The 24,426-nt window shown below is 45.6% G+C and overlaps 1 protein-coding gene across 2 annotated transcripts in view; it reads left to right on the top strand.

The window, feature by feature from the left end:
* LOC121872671 overlaps nt 1-24,426 on the top strand; it is a 166,573-nt gene that overhangs the window by 96,966 nt on the left and 45,181 nt on the right. For both annotated transcript variants that reach the window (XM_042375639.1, XM_042375638.1), the window contains exon 2: nt 1,665-2,067. In XM_042375639.1, the coding sequence (XP_042231573.1) occupies nt 2,026-2,067 (42 nt within the window). In that variant the 5' untranslated portion in view covers nt 1,665-2,025. The remainder of the gene's footprint in view (nt 1-1,664; nt 2,068-24,426) is intronic.

Genomic DNA, 24,426 nt, shown 5'->3' with positions numbered 1-24,426 from the left:
TAGGTATAATCCAAAGACTAGGTATAATCCAAGGACTAGGTATAATCCAAAGACTAGGTATAATCCAAGGACTAGGTATAATCCAAAGACTAGGTATAATCCAAAGACGAGGTACAAAGACTAGGTATAATCCAAAGACTAGGTATAATCCAAAGACTAGGTATAATCCAAAGACTAGGTATAATCCTGAGACTCCAACAAACGCTATATCACTGTCACTGTCGCGGGACTAATCGTTCTTAAATCTATGCATATGATCTTACCTGACCCCTGATGACTGGCGGCAGGACAGGTAGTCTCTTAATGACCTGCGCTGACCCTAAGTACCTGCCACACGCACACAAAAGCTCCAAATCTGCTTCTCCTTAATACCCGGCGCTGTAATTTAATGCCCGGCGCTGATACTTAATGCCCGGCGCTGATATTTAATGCCCGGCGCTGTAATTTAATGCCCGGCGCTGATACTTAATGCCCGGCGCTGATACTTAATGCCCGGCGCTGATATTCTATTGCCGTGTGTGTGTGTGGTTAATGACTAAATTCCCTCGATATTTTGTAGAGCAAGAACCGGCATCTACTTAACGAAGAACACCACCCCAGGGTTATTTTACACGATAATTAAACATCCTAACGCTACCGAGAGACATTGGGCGAGGTGAGGTTAGGTTGGGTTGGGTTGGGTTGGGTTGGGTTGGGTTGGGATGGGATGGGTTAGGTTGGGTTGGGATGGGATGGGATGGGATGGGATGGGATGGGATGGGATGGGATGGGATGGGTTGGGTTGGGTGTGTGGGCTAATATTCAGAGGAAATAAGCTGGGATGGCTAATCTTCAGGTGATGGTAACGCTCACCTGTCATACCTCCTATGTTTAAGTCACTGCTGGGTGGACTAGAGGGAATCGACTGAGCTTGTGTTTCTAGTAAAGGTGTAAATAAGGAAGTCAGGTAAAGGGCAATAAACCACATACGGTGAGATAAAGGGCAATACAGGACCAACCACTGATATTAAGGGCACACACACACACACACACACACACACTTTTAGCCATGAGTAATTACGAAAACTATGAGTCATTTGTGCACAGTCGAAAGTATTCATCACAGCACGATAGTTAAAGAAGTCACAAATTAATAAATATAATAACAAAGATGTTAAGGGAACATTATCTATAAAAGAAGAATACAGCATATTGTTATAATCCCGAAAGTGTTATTAGATAAAACAATTGAAAAAATTCGTATTAGGTGACGTAGATAAAGGTGGAAGTGGTGGGAGTGTGTGGGGTGATGAATCTGCCTATTGTACTAAATATCTTTCTTAAACAACAAGTTACAGACAAATCCACGTTTGAGGGCGAGCATCAGTTAATACAACCGACGTTTAACGAAGATATGTGGAAACTGGGTATTTCAAAGGATGAGTCTTGGCAGTTGTACACAGATCTGGTTTTATTGAGATCTTAATCCAACAAATGTACTGGGTGAAAGACCACACTAAACACATACTGATAAGACATTGTGGTACATGAAGGATAATATTATATAAGTATTAACTATATTCAAAACTAATCTTCTGTTCTAATAATTAAATGTTGTAATATACGACGGTGTAAACAAGAATGTGTTGTGAAGTTTAACAGTGTATGTTGTGTCACCCCCACAGATCGTGAGGAGACTGAGGCACTACACAGCCACCATCAACAGTTGAGGACTCGTCCGTCACGTCGTCACAGGTGTTGGTGGCGAGGCGGGAGTGTGACAGTGTTGAGTAAGTCTCCCTACAGCAGCATCATGAGGGCGAGGACCGACACACGCCAGGACAGCGGCCGTGGCTGCCCTCACACCACTTAGTTTTCGCCGCCTCCATCATACGTCGCCCCCCGAGCCAGCAAGTGCAGCAGCAGGAGCCAGTCTGAGTGGCCACCCTGAGTGTGTACTTGCCTTAGCCCCATCATTCAGAAGACAACTTTGGAGCGTGGTGCCTACTAAGCACGTCTCCTCCAGTGTTGACGCCCCGACAAACAATGGTAGACAACCCAATGTACACCCGTAAGGATGATCTCATGGTGAGTACAATGATGTGTTTCTTATAAAGGTACTTGTTTATGTCAGGGTAAGGCGGGCTACACATTGTTATGTTCAACAAAGAGAATTCAACCTCTTCCGCAATCCCTTTGTGTGTTCTTTTTCTATACATCAATAATTTACTTTTCTTTAAGGTAGTGATTACAATACCTTCTTGATGTGTCGTAACCTAGGTCTCTGAGACAAACAGATAACTCTCAATTGTATTTCAATAAGTGACAACATATTTACGACAACAATAAACGTCTACGACAGACTATATTGGAAGGCCACTGTTGTTGTTGTGGAGGCCAGGGTAGTAAAGGTGGGAGAGAGGAAGTGTAGTGTGGCTGGCGGGGTGAACCTTCGTGAGGGGCCACATCTTTTGTCACATCCTCATGCCGGACATTTTACCTGCCCTTGGTGCATGCCACACCCTCCACAGCCGCCAGCCTCGCGTAATTACCGGCATCCTTACCAAGAACCTCACGCTACTCCCTCACAGGAAGGTGGTTTGTATCGCCAAACCAACATCTAATAAGCCTCAACTACCCGCTCACCACAAGGTAACCTGGCAATAACCTTCACTACTAAAACTACCATAACTAATGTGTGTGTGTGTGTGTGTGTGTGTGTGTGTGTGTGTGTGTGTGTATCACCTGTGCGGCTCCTACCAGGTACATTGAGTTTAATAGTCCACTACTCCTTCATGTATCACCAACTATGAGAACCTATTTTATTGTCTTTATTATTCCGGGTCGTGTCGCTTTTAGTTAGTTTAACAAATTTATTGACAAAGTTTGCCTATTCTTAGTAATTCAGTCAGGTCTTGACACTGAGGGGGGGGGGATCACTTCTCACTGCCACGCAGGACAGAGGTTCATACACAAATAAATACATCATATTCATTAACAGGTGGATGATGACGGGGGGTTAAGATCCTGGGGTGGAGGATGGGGGGGTGATGAAGACAGGAGAAGATATGCTGGATGATAGGGGGAGACAGACAACCAAGGTGGATGATGATACAGGGCAAAATGAGAGAAGTAGAAGTGGATGAATAGTGGTGGATGCCTAAGGAAGAGAGATGTTGAGTGGGGGATGAGGGGAGGTAGAGGGAAGATGCAGGGTGAGACTCGGACCAGCCAACACTCACTACCTCGTCCTCACAAACTTAAACACCGCTGCCGTACCTCAAATCTACTCTCTCCCGGGCTCCATCCTCCCTGCACTTCTCTGACTTATTGTGTATAAATCAAATAAATAATAACAATAATAAGAATATTATTACGATTAATAGTGAAACGTTTATTGATCCAAATATCATCTCTGAATTTGTCGCCAGTCATAAACTTAACTTGTTCTGACATGACCCATCCTAACTTAATTACACGTGGTCAAACAGGGCATCGTACTGTTACCGTAACTGTATCTCGCTTTTGACAGAGTGTAGAAAGGGCGGGGCGGGGCGGAGCTGAGCTGTGCCAGATTAAACAAGACACCATTTATAGAAGGGCCACTTGTCACAACATCACCATTTTTGTTGGTCACCTGTCGTCAACACTACTGTACCCTGGAACCACCACACAGTGCCAACGACCCCGAAGAACAAACAAACACAACGACACACAGGAAACAGTTACCCGTCTGTATCGTGGTGACCATGAGTTGTGTTTACTGCTGAGTCACGTCGAACACACACACACACACACACGGGGGAGCATTGCGTACTCGATTCAAGATGGCCGCCTCAACACGTGTGGCGGATTCTTAAAAAAATGAATAAAATAAAAAAAATAAAACGATGATTATCTCTCTCAACCAAAGACCTAAAAAAAATACATAACCGGATATTGTAAGTTAAAAGTACAAAGATAACATCCAAAAATAGCATCAAAATGACCCTAACTTAATTCGTACACACCTGTTATATACTAATTAAGATTTAAATCCCTTCTCTTTTCTTCAATGATTCCTTTTACCTTTTCTCAATCAACTAACGCTGACCAGGACCAGTTAGGGAACCACCTCTTGCCTGGCATATACTGGACGGGTCAAGTATAGGTCAATATCACGCTAATTCTATAAGAGTTTCGTTGTTTATTCTTAGACAGGAATAAAAAAATAAAATAAAATAAAAAAGTTCCAGAGAATAATGTCAGATATAATCCAATCTGTTTACTACCTGTCTTGCCACCTCACTGTACACACAACCAACAAAAAACTAGACCGAATCTTGATCTTACTCGTATTAAGAACATAAGTATATCTATAAGAACCAGACAAAAACCCCAAACAATGGAAAATATGACGGAACAATGTAAGCAGCGTCACCCTCTGCTCAACACACCTGGACTGAAACACGTCAAATGTCTTGTTTTCGGGGGTTAATTTCAAGCATTAATCTTTCATAACTTGGCTTTGTTATCTCCACCTTGAGTCTCTTATACACATCTATACGTTATTTTTTGGGCTCTAATATACCGGTGAGCGAGGAATACCTGACACAAGACATGTAGGTACAGTCTCGGTATCAACAATGTGTGTACCCCCACTAGATATATTTCTTACATGTATAATGTATGTGGTGTAATATGTATAATGTATGTGGTGTATGATGTATAATGCATGTGGTGTATTATGTATGTTGTATTATAGTCTACGACGTCTGATAATGTTGGTAGAATTTCCCTCAAGTTTAAAATGCGTCATTCTATTTCTCGCCCGCCCTGGACTTACTGTATACTCATTATATAAACATTGCCAGAGCCAACAACAAAAGCCAAGCCGTATAAGGGGAAGGGAAGGGAAGGGGTTATTGTTTTTGCTTCAGTGTGTTAGGCAGTAACTAAACCAGCAGAGAGAACAAATTATAACAGTGAACAGGGGGAACAAATTATAACAGTGATCAGGAGGAACAAATTATTACAGTGATCAGGAGGCACAAATTATAACAGTGATCAGGGGGAACAAATTATAACAGTGACCAGGGGGAACAAATTATAACAGTGATCAGGGGGAACAAATTATAACTGATCAGGAGGCACAAATTATAACTGATCAGGAGGCACAAATTATAACAGTGACCAGAACAAATTATAACAGTGACAGAAGACAACAAATTATAACAGTGACCAGAGACAAATTATAACAGTGACCAGGGAACAGAATTATAACAGTGACAGGGAGACAAATTATAACAGTGACCAGGGAACAAATTATAACAGTGATGAACAAATTATAGCAGGATCAGGGGAGCCGTTAACAGTGACCAGGGGAACAAATTATAACAGTGACCGGGGGGAACAAATTATAACAGTGACCAGGGGGAACAAATTATAACAGTGATCAGGGGGAACAAATTATAACAGTGACCAGGGGGAACAAATTATAACAGTGATCAGGGGGAACAAATTATAACAGTGATCAGGAGGCACAAATTATAACAGTGACCAGGGGGAACAAATTATATCCAGGTAAATAATAATTACTAAGACCAGCAAAGGACGAGGGTGGAGGTGGGGCGGGGGGGATTTTTTAATGAATGGGGTCAGAGGTTGAAGTGGTCGTCATCTTCATTTTGTTTACTCTCTCTCTCTCTCTCTCTCTCTCTCTCTCTCTCTCTCTCTCTCTCTCTCTCTCTCTCTCCACCAAACACACACACCACCATTTCCTAAACCAATATCTAGATTAAGTTAAAAAAGTAAATATTGACGTGTATGTTAGTTAGCAGATGGGTGGACACAATCAACCCGTGGGAACAATAGTGGAAGGTTTAAGAGGGCACACACACACACACACACACACACACACGACTGGTTTATACGGATTTCTGGTCTAGTTCCACCGTTCAATAAGATGGTGGTCTCTTGCCTCACTGTGTACAACTGGCAAGGGTGAGGGGTGAGTGAGGGAGTGGGGGGTGAGTGAGGGGGAGGGGGTGAGGGTGACGAGGGGTAGAAGGGGGAAGGCGTGAGGTGTAGCTACTTAAAGGAACCCCGAAGTCACTTATTCTGGTTATATTAGGTTAGGTTAGGCTAGGCTAGGTTAGGTTAGCGTTAAAGGGACATAACCTAGGGTGGCTCACCTTGAGGTTATCCAAAGTCGCCCTGCACAACACAACCAAGATCGACCAGCAAAAGCACACTGGTTATCACGCCAACATTTATACAGAGGATAAGTGGTGAGGCAAGGCTGGACTCCTCACCTGGCCTCATAACAGGTGTATAGAGGTAGTAAGGAAGGCTAGACTCCTCACCTGGTCTCACAACAGGTGTACAGAGGTAGTGAGGAAGGCTGGACTCCTCACCTGGCCTCACAACAGGTGTAGAGGTAGTGAGGAAGGCTAGACTCCTCACCTGGCCTCACAACAGGTGTACAGAGGTAGTGAGGAAGGCTAGACTCCTCACCTGGCCTCATAACAGGTGTACAGGGGTAGTGAGGAAGGCTAGACTCCTCACCTGGCCTCACAACAGGTGTATAGAGGTAGTGAGGAAGGCTAGACTCCTCACCTGGCCTCACAACAGGTGTACAGAGGTAGTGAGGAAGGCCGGACTTCACACGGACGTCAGGCACCAGACACTAACATTATTCCACATGTTAATAAACCCACACACTTGGCTCTGGGTAAATACAGGAAGAACTCACCACACTCATATTAATGTTTACTCAGGCGTTGCTTGACACACACACACACACACACACGTCTATAATTGCACTTACCTGATAATATGTCACCTGTTCTCGGCCAAAAAAAGGAAAAATAAACAAACGAGATGAAGAACAAAAACACCCCATTTTTCTCGGCCTCAGTAGGAACAAAATAAACAAGTTAATCAGAGTAAAACAATGAAAAATGATGCGATACAAACTTCAGAAGGAGTTGATGAGATCGGGTAGGAGGAGGAGGAGGAAGACGTAAAAGGAGGAGAGGGGCAGGAGGAGAGGGGCCGGGGGGCGTGGGGGAAGGGGGGCGTGGGGGCGTGGGGGAAGGGATAGAGGTCATCAACTGAGACATTAACAAGAGCTTCCAAGTCAGCTTACATCACGCCGATAAATCACCTTCCTGGCCCTACACACACACACACGCCAGGGCACCACACCTGTCACCAACCACGTCACCCATATCAGTTCCACGTCACAAACTTAATCGTCACTGTATCACCCCAGTACTATACCACATCTCCTCGGTCACTTGAGCTTCCGGGTCCACGCCACTAACCTCCCCTCCTCCTCGTCACCATCACCCAACTAAGCTCCCCTCTATCATCCGACGCCACTAACCTCCCCTCTATCATCAGACGCCTAACCTTCCCTTCTCCTCGTCACCATCACCCAACTAAGCTCCCCTCTATCATCCGACGCCGTGCCTCCCTTCCTCCCCTCACCAAGCTAAGCTCCCTCTATCATCCGACGCCACTAACCTCCCCCTCCTCCTCACCATCACCCGACGCCCACTAACCTCCTCCTCCCCGACCATTAACCTCCTTCCCTCCCCTCTCACCAAACTAAAGCTCCCTTCTGTCACCCCCACGCCACCTAACTTCCTCCTTCTCCATCACCATCACTACACACCACTAAGCCTCCCCCTCTCCTCATCTCCACCGCTACACCACGCTCCCCTCATCACACCACCCCTCCCCCCTCACTACCCCTCCACGCCATAACACCTTCCGTATAAGCCCATCCCGTGCCGCCTAAGGTCGATTAACGAGCGCCTCCACCTCACGACATGACACAAGGCGACCCCCGTCAAACACCCTCATCACCACTTCAGTGTGTGTGTGTGTGTGTGTGTGTGTAATAACATCACCTTCACGAACCTTAATTTAGCCATTGAAAACTGTTCGAGCCTGAAATGACTGGTTAAAAAGTAAGAAGAAAAAAACAATAAGTGGATTAGGTAACCCCAGTTTAATTCACTTGATTGAACACCCTAACGGTAACTTAACCTAATCCAACTTAACATAACATAACATAACCTAACCTAACCTAACCAAACCAAACCAAACCAAACCTAACCTAACCAAACCAAACCAAACCAAACCAAACCCCACGTAACGATAAGGTGTTGCATCAAGTGGAAAAAATCAATAAAAAAATGGGAAGGCACCTAATAATTGTTAACGTGGTCTATACATAAGAGCATCTAACTGACTGTCTGTCTGCTAACGTGTCTGCTGATATTGGCCTTGGAGGGAAAGGAAATTCTAAGACTCCGGAAGTATAAGAAGTTCATTTTAAGAGTTGTTAGTGTTGCGGTTGTTGTTATATTTGTTGTAGTTGTTATTGTAGTTGTTGTTGTTGTTGTTGTTGTTGTTGGTGGTGGTGGTGTTGAAGTTGTCGTGGTGTAAATTAAGGAGAGCATTAGTGACGCATTAATTTAGATACCTGTTGTGTATTTATTATATACGACCTATACTGGGACCTCGGATCACCTAAAGGGGGAGGGAGGGTGAGAGGTTAGGGGGTGGGGGAATAGAGGAAGTTGGGGGCAGGTGGGGAAGGGTGAGGAAGGAGTGAGGGTAGGGAGGGAGGGGGTGAGGAGAGAGGAAGGGGGGGAGGGGGAGGATGAGGGCTAGGGAAGGGGTAGGGGGGAGGGGGAGGGTGAGGGGGAAGGGGAGGGGGAGGATGAGGGCTAGGGTGAGGGGTAGGGGAGGGTTGGGGGAAGGTAGGGTGAGGGAGAGGGGAAGGGACAGGAGGTATTGCTACATCTACAAGAAGGAGGGGGGTCCATGTTGACAAGTCGTACATTATCCTCCTTTCCTCCTCTTTACCTCACCCCCCCCCCTCTATCATCTGCGTCACACACCACAACAAACACGCCAGCGGAAACTTCAACCCGGCAGAGTATAGGCGCAACGGTACAAGATTATCCTCCACCACCTGGCCTGCACCAAGAGGAGAAGAGAAGAGGAGAGGAGAGAGGAGAAGAGGAGAGAGACTGGCTGACTTATTCAACCCTTCCCAGCAATTAAACGTTTTAAGGGAAGCCGGTAATAATAATAAAAAAAAACCCTCCTGAGACGCCTAACACAATGGCGTGAACGGGAAGCTAAAAAAGATCTACAATGGCAAGAAAAGGGTGATATCACGGTTCAAAATGCGATTCACCTGAGATGCTGCTGTTTCGGGGAGGGGGAGGGGGCTCAAGGAGGGTCCGCGGCTTCCTTACATACATACATACATACATATAGTATACGCTTAATAATGGGCGTCGTTGGGACTTCCTCGACCAGCGCCAATAATTGTTATGCCCGACACGCCCGTGCCTTGTGTACTCCATATGTGGGGGGACGTGCTGACCGTGTGTGTGTGTGTGTGTGTGTGTGTGTGTGTGTGTGTGTGTGTGTGTGTGTGTGTGTGAATAATAATAATAATAATAATATTTTCAAACAACTCCCAAATAGCCAGACCTAAATAAAAAATAAATAAAAAAATACGAAAATATGTAAAAAATAAACATCAGGAAATATTACCCCACTCACTCACTGTCTTATATATATATGGTTAGTCGCCTACAGTTGGGGGAGAGGGAAGGATGTGGTGCGTTGTCCCTATATTCTGAGGGTACAGGATATCGCCTCACACTAACCTTGGTCTTCTGCGACATTGTGTGTGTGTGTGTGTTACGTTTTACACACTCTAGTTGGCAGATTATGGTGTATAGTACTGTACCCATATTTTGTCATCCATCTCTCTAGGTACTATAACCCTTCACCCTCTCCTATCTCCCCTCATCCTCTCCTATCCCCCCTCCTCTCCCTCCCTCCACCCTCCTCCTACCTCCCCCCCTCCTCTCCTAGCCCTCACCCTCCTCCTACCTCCCCCTCATCTCCTAGCCCTCACCCTCCTCTCCCTACCCCTCACCCTCCTCCACCTCTCCACCTCCTCTACCGCCCCTCATCTCCTACCCTTCACCCTCCTCTACACCCCCCATCTCTATTCCCACCCTCCTCTACTGCCCCTCATCTCCTAACCCCTCACCCTCCTCTACCTCACCCTCTACATCTCCTACCCCTCACCCTCCCCTCTACCGCCCCTCATCTCCCTACCCCTCACCCTCCTCTACCGCCCCCCTCATCTCTGCCCTCACCCTCCTCTACCACCCCCTCATCTCCCTACCCCTCACCCTCCTCTACCTCCCCCACCCTCCTCTGCCCCCCCTCATCTCTAGCCCTCACCCTCCTCTACCGCCCTCATCTCCACCCCTCACCCCTCCTCCTACCTCCCCCCTCATCTCCTATAGCCCTCACCCTCCCTCTACCTCCCCCTCATCTAGCCCTCCACCCTCCTCCCTACCTCCCCTCATCTCCCTACCCCCTCACCCTCCTCTACCTCCCCTCATCTCCTAGCCCTCACCCCTCCTCTACCTCCCCTCATCTAGCCTCACCCTCCTCTACCTGCCCTCATCTCCCTACCCCTCACCCCTCCTCTCTACTGCCCCCCCTCATCCCCTCCCCCCACCATGTGCTGACCAGAAAACCCTTAACATCGTTCATTCTTCTTACCCCGTCACCCAAATCGCACCCTTAACGGGGGAGTCCTCATGCTGGTGGTGCTGTTCTACCACCCGATGACCCCGACACCACAAACACCACCAGTATGATCGTCGCATAAGACCCACCATTGCACACAACCCAACACACACTACTCACCCACACACTTCCTATTCCTGTCTCCCACAACCACCCACACACTTCCTATCAGCCCCCCACTCTCATAGACTACGTCCTACCTCCCACAACGCCACAAGACTGACTGCCTGCCTCCCAGCCTGCAGGTCTAAACACACGCACATGACCTCATATGTCACAAGTGCCAGGCCAGAGTACGTTTCCTGGTGCCAATCCGATATGATACACACAAATATATGGACAGATAACTGCTACAGATATACAGTACTCTCTCTCTCTCTCTCTCTCTCTCTCTCTCTCTCTCTCTCTCTCGTCGACGACCTACTGCTTGTAATCTATATTTTAAATCTGGAAAATAGAGGTTGATGTGAAGGGGGAAGGAGGGGGCGATGGGGAGCTGGGTATGGAAGGAGGAGGAGGAAGAAAGCTGAGTACTATGCCCCCTAGATGCTCAGGTCGATGAGGAGGAGGAGGAGGAGGAGGGAAGTCATGTACTATGCTCCAGACACATCGGTCAAGAAGAAGAAGAAGAAGAGGAAAATCTAAAGAACAAAACGAAGACCATAAGATTAAGAAGAGAGAATGAAAATATAATCGACACGATGTCCCCCAAAACCTTGAAGGAGAGGGAGAGGAGAGGGGGGTGGGAGGATGAGAGGGGGGGAGAGGAGAGGGGGGTGAGGGGATGAGAGGGGCGTGGCCTTTTCCTCCATCACACACACATCATCATTACGTGTTGTTGACGTTAATATCCCTTCACCTCGGGGTATCGCCTCCCACCGCTGCTTGCCCCATGTCTAGGGAGGGACAGACTAAAAATGGTTAGGTAAATGACAGTACTGACAAGTGGGCGGGCGGGCGGGTGGGTGGGCGGAGGGTCAGTAGTGAAGTAAGACAGTGCCGCGACAATGGCCACAACCTAACCTAACCAACATTCTCGGTCACTCAAAGAATCAAAGAAAAAAGGCGTAACAAACATCAAACCTAAAATAAATAAATAAAAGTCTCGCTACTCACTTCAATGATAAATAATATAGAAAGGAACAATACAGTTTTCCAATTATCCCACAACAAGGAAAACCTACCACATATTATTTCATCAGACTTCACTAAATTCGCTCTCTCTCTCTCTACACACACACACACACCGTAATTCCTGTCTATCGTTCATCACACTAACCGTCTAAAAATGGAACACAACAACTCTCCGTCTACCATTAGAAAGTGAATTAAATGAATTAGTATATATATTTTTTTTCTTTCTGAGTAGTAGTGACCACGTAGTGCAATGTAACAAGCAGGCAAGCAGGCAGCATGTTGGCTCCTGCAGGGTTTGGTCGATCACCTGTCATATTACAACATGGTAGGTAGGTAGGTTCTCACATTCACCAAGGTTGCCATCTAGTGTTTCACGATGACCAGACCAGGCCAGTCAACCCCGCCTTCACCGTGTCAACAACTGTTCTGTTTACTCCTCAGTCCTTGGGTAAACAAACAGCTGATGTACAGTATATCGAATAATATTGCTATTTATTTAACCTGTATTCTTGTCCAACTGTATTATTTTCATACTGACAAATAAATAAATAAATAAATAAATAACGGTTTTCATTATTAGAAAATATACTTAGATTGCAGTTTAATTCAGTGAAGAAGAAATACAATTCAATAAGAGAAAATTTGTCGGTACAAATTGTCGACACGAACGTGAAATTTTCAGTGCATAACCAGCAATCAAGTGAGAAATTGGTATGTCTCTCTCTCTCAAATATATATATATATATATATATATATATATATATATATATATATATATATATATATATATATAAATGAAATGGAGAGAGAGTGTGTGTGTGTGTCAGTGGAGGAATGTGTGACCTTGTTAGGATACCCGAGTGTCCAGTTGATGCGGTCACCACCACCACCTGTAACACGAGAAGCAAACATAGAAGAAGGAATATGGAGGAAGAAGAAGACGAAAAGGAAGAAGACGGAAGAGAGGGACATTTATGTCTAACAGAAACATGAAAGTAAAAATGACAGTAGTTATGTCATCAGCTGCGTCGAGATTTTTTTTATGTTTAATCCTGCGAGAAAGTGTGTGTGTGTGTGTGTGTGTGTGTGTGTAATAGTAATAATAATAATAATAATTAACGGTTTATTGAAAAAGTTCTGCAGCCCGAAGGCTGAAAATATACATTGGACAAAAATGACTTATTACATACAGAGACATGGGGTGGGTGGGTCGTTTAACAAAAGCTTTCATTACTGAAAGGAGAAGGAACATGTATTGAACATACGAATTATTATGTTTACAGTTGATGGCCCGGGCCTGGGCTGGTCATAGTGGTGTGGTGTTCACGTGGTGCAGTGACTCGTCCTCGGGTGTTGATATGAAGGACCTCACGTAGTCATAGGGACACCATGCGGTGTGGGGTGGTGTCACAGTACCTCCTCTCTCTGTTTGGTGACGTTGTGTTATCTCGTAGTCAGGTGCATAGCCGGCCGGCCCTCTGAGGTTCCCAGGGTGGACGGATTAGCACCTCTTGGTCAGAAGATGGTGGTCAGTTCCCAGGGGTGTTTATCTCACTGGCGGGTCACGGTTCTCACTGTGTGTGTGTGTGAACGGTCACGAAACGCTATTCTAAAGAATTAACTTCAAATGCAGCTTAAAATTACCTCCAAGATAGAGAGAGAGAGAGAGAGAGAGAGAGAGAGAGAGAGAGAGACTAAATAGATCTGGAGACGGAAGGTAACGCGTGATCACCCTTACTATACCAACCATCCACGATACATCACAGACCGACCAGACAACCAGCCAGGTAATGAGGACAGCCACTGGAGAATGAGCTATACACGGGACCTGTATAGATGTGGTTGAATTATTTATCGCCGCCAGTGTCCATAAATAAAGCTGAGCATGACAGGGGGTGTCCTTCACGAGATAGTGCTGCTGGCGGTGAAGGAGTGCCAGTGGGAGCGGCGCTGTTTGGCTCTCCTTCCTGGCATCCTCACCTCCCTTCTCCTCCTCCTTGCACGCCCTGGCACCACACACACACACCTTAGTGACCTCACTGAGTGAGGACGTGTCTCCTGGCGCTCCGCAGCAGCCAAGGTCATCACGTCGACCTGTAGTTATTTAAGGCAGTTCAGTAATTTTACGGGAAGACAGTGCGTATTTTCAAGGTGCCAGTGACTAAGTGAGAGACTAGTGATTATGTCCGTTCCAGTGCCACGATATCGTTGCACCGACCTGTTTCATAAGAACATAAGAAAATAAGGAGTCTGCAATAGGCCGGTTGGCCTGTGCATGGCAGCTCCTGTCTGGTGCTGAAAATAATAAACAGCTCCTGATATATGTACTGTACAGCCCTGTAAATGTATTGAACGCATATCATTATGTCTAAGTCGAATGTAAGTTTGTATATTTTCAGCCACCGGCTGCAACTCTATTAATAAACCGTTTAATATTATTATTATTATTACACACACACACACCTCCTTCTCACACCAGGAAGCCTTTATGACCACACACACAACCCCACCATTACTACCATCTCACACACCACTAATTAAGCGTGCACTCATGCCATCCTCCCTGGCCCTTGTTATTACCCAGATATTGGCTCCACCACCTCATCCATCCATCCATCCATCCATTCATTTACACGCATCCAACACTCAATAAACAACAAGAACATGACAGAAGACGATAAAAAACCCACACCAAGTACAAAATAAACATAAAAACAACAACAACAACAACAATAAACGTGTAGGTGTGACGTTTCAAGACAGGTGAGCGACAACGTCATCATTAAAATAAGAGAAGAGGAACACACACACACACACACACACACACACACACACACTTCATATAATAATTGTGTACTTCGACTGGTTCATATCTCTGTTCGTCCCATAAATAAAACAGATAAGCACTGCACAAAGACGATAAAAACACACACGAAAATATGTCACAAGGAATTAAGATCAAGAATAAAACGAATAAATAAGATAAGACTGTGATAACCCGCCGACCTGACACACACACACACACACACACACACACACACACACACACACGAGGAAATGGCGTCCACTTTAGTCATCTTTAACGGGAGTGAGGGCGGGGCACCACTGCTAAGATGACCCGACGACCTCTCCTGTATCACATCACCACCGTAAGTCTGTCTGGGGTCTGGCTAGGGTGCCCAATCTTCAGGTGATCCCGTAAAAACTATAAACGTGCGAGGAGGGAGAATCAACCACTCTTACCCCATTACCCAATTTGTACTAACTTATGGGGTTAAGAAATTGACCCCTAATTTGTGGTGTCGTGGGAACTGTGAGGTGAGAAGGATAGTGAGAGAGAAACACGTAGGGAGGATAGTGAGAGAGAAACACGTAGGGAGGATAGTGAGAGAAACACGTAGGGAGGATAGTGAGAGAGAAACAGTAGGGAGGATAGTGAGAGAGAAACACGTAGGAGGACAGTGAAACACATAGGGAGGATAGTGAGAGAGAAACACATAGGGAGGATAGAGAAATACATAGGGAGGATAGTGAGAGAAACACGTGGGGATAGTGAGAAACACATAGGAGGATTGGAGAGAGAAACACATAGGGAGGAGATAGTGAGAGAAACACATAGGAGGGATAGTGAGAGAGAAACACGTGGGGAGGATAGTGAAAACACATAGGGAGGATAGTGAGAGAGAAACACGTAGGGAGGATAGTGAGAAACACATAGGGAGGATAGTGAGAGAGAAACACGTAGGGAGGATAGTGAAAAACACATAGGGAGGATAGTGAGAGAGAAACACGTAGGGAGGATAGTGAAAACACATAGGGAGGATGAGTGAGAAACACATGGGGAGGATAATGAGAGAGAAACACATAGGGAGGATAGTGAGAAACACATAGGGAGGATAGTGAGAAAACACATAGGGAGGATGAGTGAGAGAAACACATAGGGAGGACAGTGAGAGAGAAACACATAGGAGATGGTAGGAAGAACACATAGGGAGGATAATGAGAGAAACACATAGGGAGGATAATGAGAGAGAAACACATAGGGAGGATAGTGAAACATGGGAGTGGTGAGAGAGAGAAACACATAGGGAGGATAATGAGAAACACATAGGGAGGATAATGAGAGAGAAACACATAGGGAGGATAGTAGAAACACATAGGAGGATAGTGAGAGAGAAACACATAGGAGGATAATGAGAGAGAAACACATAGGGAGGATAATGAGAAAAACACATAGGGAGGATAGTGAGAGAAACACATAGGAGGATAATGAGAAACACATAGGGAGGATAATGAGAGAAACACATAGGGAGGATAATGAGAGAAAACACATAGGGAGGATAATGAGAGAGAAAACACATAGGGAGGATAATGAGAGAGAAAACACATAGGGAGGATAATGAGAGAGAAAACACATAGGGAGGATAATGAGAGAAACACATAGGGAGGATAATGAGAGAAACACATAGGGAGGATGGTGAGAGAGAAACACATAGGGAGGATAGTGAGAGAGCACATAGGGAGGATGGTGGAGAGAGAAACACGTGGGAGGATGTGGAGGAGAGAAACACATAGGGAGGATAGTGAGAGAGAAAACACATAGGGAGGATAGTGAGAGAGAGAAAACACGTAGGGAGGATAGTGAGAGAGAAACACGTGGGGAGGGATAGTGAGGAGAAACACATGGGAGGATAGTGAGAGAGAAAACATAGGGAGGATGGTGAGAGAGAAACATAGGGAGGATGGTGAGAGGAAACACATAGGGAGGATAGTGAGAGAGAAAACATAGGGAGGATAGTGAGGAGAAACACATAGGGAGGATAGTGAGAGAAACACGTAGGAGGATAGTGAGAAATACATAGGGAGGATAGTGAGAGAGAAATACATAGGAGGATAGTGAGAGAGAAACACATAGGGAGGATAGTGAGAGAAACACATAGGGAGGATAGTGAGAGAGAAACACGTAGGGAGGATAGTGAGAAATACATGGGAGGATAGTGAGAGAGAGAGACACATAGGGAGGATAGTGAGAGAGAAACACGTGGGGAGGATAGTGAGAAATACATGGGAGGATGGTGAGAGAAGCACATAGGAGGATAGTGAGAGAGAAACACGTGGGAGGATAGTGAGAAACACATAGGGAGGATAGTGAGAGAGAAACACGTGGGGAGGATAGTGAGAAACACTTAGGGAGGATAGTTGTTCCCGTCGTTAGTGGTGATACACCCTGTATAGTCTACTACCCCCTATTGTATATGGGTTCCTCCCTTATAAGCTGAAGGTAGGAACAAAAATTAATCAAGAATGACTCATTGGGTCCACTGAATCGTAAATTAAGAAAAAAAGTAAAACTCACGCACGAAAACACATCTATCAGTAAGGTCAGGTAAAACAAATGCAAAGATTTATGTAAACAAGACCAAAAGTCGTTCTCCCACCAGCATTTACCCCAAAAAAAACCTACAAGACCTTGATCATTTTTACTCTCGGGTAGTCAGGTTCGTATCAACTGTCAAGGTATTATAAGCAGCCGTATTATTTGTGTTCACTGAGAAAGGAAAAGTTAAGAGACCAGCCACAGTCACTTATAATGATACCCGTTAACTTTCCGCTCTAAAGGAACCAAATATTGTCGACGGGATGATGATGATGATGACAGCAACAAGAACAAGAACAACAATATCAATACCCGTGACAATAACAATGGACAAACAGTCGGGGGAAGACAGTGTCAAGTCACGCATACGACTTTACGGGTTGGAAATATCAGCACACCTGGACGTGACAGTACGCCGGGCCTCTGATTCACTCGCCCGCGGCCACCTCTTGAATCACGGGGGTGTTTTCTTCCGGGTTTTGGGAAGGCGTAGGGGGGACGTAGGGGTGAAGGTGGCAGTAGGGTGGGGGAGGGGTGAGAAGTGGGAGTGAGGGGTGGGGGTTAAGGGGAAGGGGGAGGAGAGGAGGGGGCTGTGTGAACCGAACCAGTGTCCTTGCCCCTACCACTCCCACCAACATTTATCATTGACCCACTCACCCACCTGACCCCACATCTATTATTGCCCCACCCCTCTAACCTGTACAACCACTATCCCAACCATCCGCTCAACCACTACAACCACCATCAGATACAACAATTCTCCGTATATTAACCCGTACAACCATTCAATTAACCACCACAATCAGCCATACAACCACCACCTACTCCTTCACCCTCATCTTCCATCAACAACAACAACCACCACCATCACCCCATCACGTAGCAAAAAAGATTCAAATCTATGTAAATAAAAGAAGGAAAATATAAGAGCTGTCCTAGTAATATAACAATCGTCTTAATCCGACAGTAGACGCCAGGACTAACAAGGGGACTAGGTGGCTGACTGGGAGGGGGGGATGGTAAATATTGCAACAGAATCATCACTATCATCACCATCACCAGCAAGATAAGCCCCTGGAAAACAAACAAAATAATAATAATAATAAAGTCACGATATTCATGAAACCACATTAAAACACACACACACATTCAGACCTTCATCATTTGGGTGACTTTTCAATGAGTGTGTAGTGTGAGGGACGAAGGAGCCAGAGTCAACACCACACCTTACTACACCTCACAACACGTTTCTGTAATCCACGAAATTAAAATGACAGTTCTGGGAGGTAGGGGGAGGTGAAAGGGAGGGGGGAGGGGAGGAGGGAGGAGGTGAAGGAGGGGGGAGGGGAGGTGAAAGGGAGGGGAAGGGGAGGGGGGGTGAAGGGGGAAGGGGATTACAGGGTTCACTTAAAAATAATACTGGTAACTACTACTTTAATGCATTGAGAGCGTATTCACTTGACCCGGTGTCGCATTATAACTTGTTGTGGGGGGATCACCTGAAGGTTAGACAGCCCTCCCTCCCCCCGGAAAAAAATATATTTCACCTGATTAAACACCCTAACGTTACCTGGGGGAGAAGGGTTGGGTTGAGTAAGGTAAGGTAAGGTAAGGTAAGGTAAGGTTAGGTTAGGTTAGGTCAGGTCAGGTTAGGTAGGGTTAGGTCAGGTAAGGTTTGGTTAGGTCAGGTCAGGTCAGGTCAGGTTTTCTGTCATCGGGTGAAATAAGCTGGGATACCTAATCTTCAAGTGATCCGTCTCTCGTGCATAATCAATTAACTCGAATTTACAAAACTAACTCCTACGTGATATCCCAAGGGACCAGCCAGTAACTAGACTGGAACGAGACAACATGAAGGCAGACTCTACTTGTATCCGGTCTCAAGGAGATAAAAAAAAAAGTCAGGTACATCGATCAGAAACACTATAAATATATATATAACGTGACGACAGAGTGTGACCTCCCAACACGATATAACGGCACCCTAGACTCCACCCTCATACTCCCCCCTTCACACACACACATGTTCTGCCAAAGATTTATTTATATGTCAAAGGTGTTATAATTTTAGTCTACCGCTCAGCCATTACACGTAACAGTACCAGTAAGAGTTCAGTATTTACTATAATCTCAGGTAACATTCTTCTACCTGTGGGGTTAATTGCTACGTGTGTGGGGGGTGGTGTGGGTGTGGGGGGGCTCTTTCCACACACTGCACTTGACACTAAAACACAACCGTTCTCTAAACAGCCCCATAATTATTCACGTCACATCAATTGACTTTTGTCACTGTTACCACCTACAGTAGTTAAGAAATAATTAATCAGGTATCAGAGGTAATATTTCCCCCAGACACTTATTTCCTTTGTACAATTAGGACAAGACGCACTGGTGACGAACGAACCTCTGTGGCTACAACTCTGAGAGCCATCTGTGTGAATCCTGCCACGGGAAGGTCGTAACACACACACACACACACACACACACACACACACACACACACACACACACACACACACAAAAGACCCTGAAATGCACAATTGGCTCATACATCACAGGAGGAAGAGAGGCGAGGAGCGCAACTTCTTGTACCCTCACCATGGATCCACAATCATCACCACGTCCTCCTCCTCCTCCACCACCATTTTAAAGGGTCGTTAAGGGGGATTCTATTCTAATTTTGTCTGGTGCTTAAATGAACATGTTGTTATGGTTGAGTCTTGAGACGAATTCTGACGTTGTTTTGGATTCACTGTAGGAACGTCTGACAGTCAGGACCCTCTACCCAGCCACCGCCATTAAAAAGGTTCTTAGGCTTACCCTCCCGTTTCCCTAATTGGTGATGTATGAACGTATCAAACTCTCTTTTTTTTTTTTAAACTAAGGATTTAAGTCAGTAGCCCAAGCCTCCTCGACATACCAGTAGGTCTCGCTATATACGTGCTGTTATCTCCAGTCAAGGAAAATAAAATACCAGCGTGTTCCTTGTCACTGTGGAACCTGAAAGCCACAAAGGTCAACTCGCATACTTGAATGATGACGCTCCCTCACTCCCGCATTGTCTACCTAACACAACAGATAAAACTTCCCGTATCACACGATGATTCTAATGACACGGCGGGCAGCGATTATACCCACAATTACGGGATGAAATACTTGATGTGATAGGAACCAGGAAATGTGAGGAGGAGGAAGGGAAGGTGGTCGTGGTTCTGTAGTGAAGACGAGTTAGTGTTGCCAACCTCCAGCTCCATCACCAACACCTTCTACAGCAGTGGAGCAGAAGGGAGGGAGAGAGGGGCGGCTCGTGCAAGGTTACCACGGCCCACCGAACAAGGCACGTGAGGCTCCTACCACAAAATACAACCTAAACTAACTTAACCCAATAAGTTGCTACGTCATGCCTGAGAACAAATTAAGTTGGTGTAATTCAGACGATTTTACTACCCTGCTGTAACCCGCCCCATGTGTCGTCGTCGTCAACCTCTCTATGTTAACTTGTTTCGTCAGTCAACCAGTCATCCTTCAGCCAATCTTTGCCCCGTTCAGTTCGTAAACAACTAATGTCTCGGTGAGATTTTGTCCCGAGGGAAAATTATCTAGTGGGATTCTTGATTGATTGATTGATTGATTGTACGTAAGATTTTATCAGCGCATTTCCATACCAACGAGGTCACTACTGTGTCAGGCCAGCGTGATGTAATGCCTTACCATCCTCCCTCCCACCTTCACATATAAAACAAAATGGAAACGCTATTCGAATATATGTGGGTACATCCGCCTCACCTGGAATCATCTGCCTGCTTTCACGCACGAGCGAACACACACACACACACACACACACACACACACACACAATAACCTGTCAAGGATAATCATGGCCATCCATTCACGTGTACATTCTGCTTGAGGCGGGCCATGATCAACACCTCCAACACTAGTACGTACAAATTCCAATCAAATTCTGGTCATTTCTTCAACCATACACTAGAGACGTTCATCCTTTACCCGTACGATATTTACCAGGTGCTTCCAAGAGAGCTGCAGCACTGGAAACACTCGGCCATGTCAATGTTGTTGTTGTTCATTTTGTTCTTGAGCTAAAAACTGTTTACCTGGGCTGGGTGGAAAGGTCAGGTGAGCACACACTAATCCTGTGATCACAGCTGTTAGTTTATACTGTCACTTCTGCTGTATCTTAATGTTCAATATATAAATGTTAAGTGCATATATACAGTATGTGCGTCTTGTACTGTATACATGTGTGTGTGTTACGGGGGCTGGAAGACTCACCATCCCGGAAGAGCAAGTGTTGGGTCCGGTCACGAGTGTGGGGCACCACCACCATAATCGCCCCCAGCCAAGCTCACGACCGTCACTCCACCCCCTATACAGCCCTGCTCTCCTTCCCTGCGCATCAAACACGTCGTCTTCATGCCCCAGGCGTCCCCACTAGCGCCGCCGCCGCCGTGCAGCTAACCGGCGAAGCAGCAGCACTATAAAAGTACGTTTACAGCTTTCACCTCGCACTCGGACCCGGCAGCGTGGATAGGTTATAAATATCCTCCACGAAATAGTTTGATTTTTTCATGGTGTATCATTACTCGCGTTCACGCGTTCGTATCCCGGGTCAATGGTAACGTACTGCAGGAGTCACACGCGCTTGTCTCAGCGTAACGAGATGACACCACTGTATTACTATATCTACGGCCTCAAGTCTTAAGGACGGTGTGTGAACTGAGGACACCTACACCACGACCATCAACTCCTGCCTCTTGTAAACTCTTTACTCACACCAACATAAAAAAATTAGCATCACCACGCGTACAACTTGACACAACAGGAAGCTCGACATGTAAGGTACACCAAAGTTCTCGCCTGTGTTAAGACCAGAACGCAGTGGCAGTAAACAATCCCTTTCATCATAGCCAATACGAGATGTATACTATAAAGATGTACAGGCAACCAACAATGTACTGGACCTTCCATATGGTGACAGTATTTATTAGAAGCACCTTATGTGAACGTGATATTGTGTACGACCCACTAAACCAAATTAACAGATCAATTAAGTACATATAAACCATCAATACCATCATCATAACCATTATCACCACCTTTATCCATTATTATCATCATTACCACCATTTTCATCATCATCATCATCATAACCATCACCACCACTACCATCGTCTTGTGTGTTAGGCAAGTCAGTGGAAACAACATCACTCAGCCATCTCCTCTGTCGTCTACAGAACTGCACTATGTCTTTCTCCATAACAACCCGTAACTGCCCCCCCCCCACCCCCCAATCTACTACACAGGCAACAAGGTCAACAAAACAACACAAGGGCAGGAGCACCTCACCTTCAAGGACTAATTAACAAGGGGTGTGTGTACGTGTGTCTAACCGGAGAGCAAGATGTTTATAAACACTGTCAGCTGGTGGTAATAAGTGGGTGTGACCTTGAAGCTGCAGTTTTTTCCACAGGTCACCCCCCCCTCCCTCCTCCCCCCCCGACACACACTTCTAGTTTCACCACGTAACTACCCCGGGCCGGTGGAAAGTTGTTCGGACATACTTCCTAGCCCTCATTAGTCCCTGTTCACCTAGCAGTAAAGTAGGTACCTGTTGTAAATCGAAAGTTGCGAATTCGTATTCAGGGAAAGTTGTTGGAGCTTCCTATAACTTGCTTAGACATAAACCACTGACTCTTCAGGCTTCTACACCCTTGACTCTTCTCGCGTTGAAAAACTTATCAAGTTATTTCTTCAAGCAAGATTTTACGTCAGCTACACACACACACAGGTAGCAAGCACTCCAGTGTATCGTTGACCTCCCCATTAAACGCTCCCAAGTCCTCCGCTCGCCCATCCCTGTCAGCCAAATTCTTCCCACTGCTGCACCAACAAACACTACGGACCCGCCTCACCTCAACTCACCCGGGGTAAATGGACCGGGTGTTAAAGCCTCTGTAGACTACCGTAGTGCGGTGATCCTGAACCTCCCCAACCATCGACTTAGTGGAAGTGCCCATTTTACTGTTGGGTAATAGGAATATATCAGCCTATTATATATTGTGTACGAACCTCCATTAACCCCCCCCCCCCTGTTGAAGCAGTAAAATTAAGCTGTAACACGCATTTGTGTTTTATTTACTACACTGGTACTGAGCCTGTGTTAATATATACTATTATCTTCACACTCTCGGGTCACGCTACCTACTGTCCTCACTCTACGACACTACTGCTATACCTTACCTCTTCATATGAGATTCAACCTCATTATAAGAGGAATTGTGAGGATGTTTACCAGCCTCAACTTCAGCCGCCACACATTTAACACCACAGTCCCAGTGTTCTATATAGATGCCATTTCAACCAGGCAATGTGTCATAATTCAAGTGGACCAGGTCGAAGGGTTCTCTCACGCAGGAAAGTTTGGAGAATGTGGGATGGTCTCCGAGACGCTACATGCCCACAAGGTGAGAGCAAACACTGCAAACACCGTAAAACACACACACACACACTGGTCTCTCTCTCTCGCCTGGACGACGAAGACGACACAAAAATACCGGTATCTGATCCACTTCATTACCAACGGGACAAACAAAAGGGTCCCGTTACGGCGAGACACTTTACACCTGGAGGGGAAATCCCGTTTTATTGGGGGGAGGAGGGGGCAGAGGGAGAGGGTTTTATGTCTGTCCGACTAAATGTGTGTGTGTGTGTTGATGTCTCTTGGCCAGGTAATGTCTAAGGTCACAAGGATATGGCTTAACTACAGTGCACGTAATCCATATAATGTGTAACTACTACCGCCTGGGAAGATATTGGAAACATAATTTGTTGTCTAATGGTAGACCCTGCTGCCATATGGCAACACAAAAATTGTGACCCAGTCCCAGGTTGCTGATCTGACTTTCTGCCTCATTTACACACAATTGCAGTCTCAATTGTTTCTCTTACTAATGACAACACAACATACATATATTGTTTCTCACTATTGATCTTGTTTTCTTTTATTATTATTATTGTTATCACTATTATTTCATTAATTTTATGTTTAGTTTTGTATAAATTTAATTTATCTGAGTTACTATTATTATTATTATTATTATTATTATTATTATTATTATTATTATTATTATTACATTTTCGCCCCCCAGGCCCCGATGTGGGTCAGTAACCTATGCCCGGGTGGGCTAATCCCAGTAAAACAAAAACAAAAAACACTAGAGATTGTATGAGTCTATGAAGATTGTGGGTGTGAGCAGTGATCCACACCACCTACCAGGAAGTTCTGTTTG

This window comes from Homarus americanus, unplaced genomic scaffold, assembly GCF_018991925.1.
Source record: "Homarus americanus isolate GMGI-L3 unplaced genomic scaffold, GMGI_Hamer_2.0 scaffold39155, whole genome shotgun sequence".
Classification (NCBI taxonomy): domain Eukaryota; kingdom Metazoa; phylum Arthropoda; class Malacostraca; order Decapoda; family Nephropidae; genus Homarus; species Homarus americanus.
Note: the sequence above shows the minus strand (reverse complement) of the source record. Positions and strands in the feature narration are given on the sequence as shown.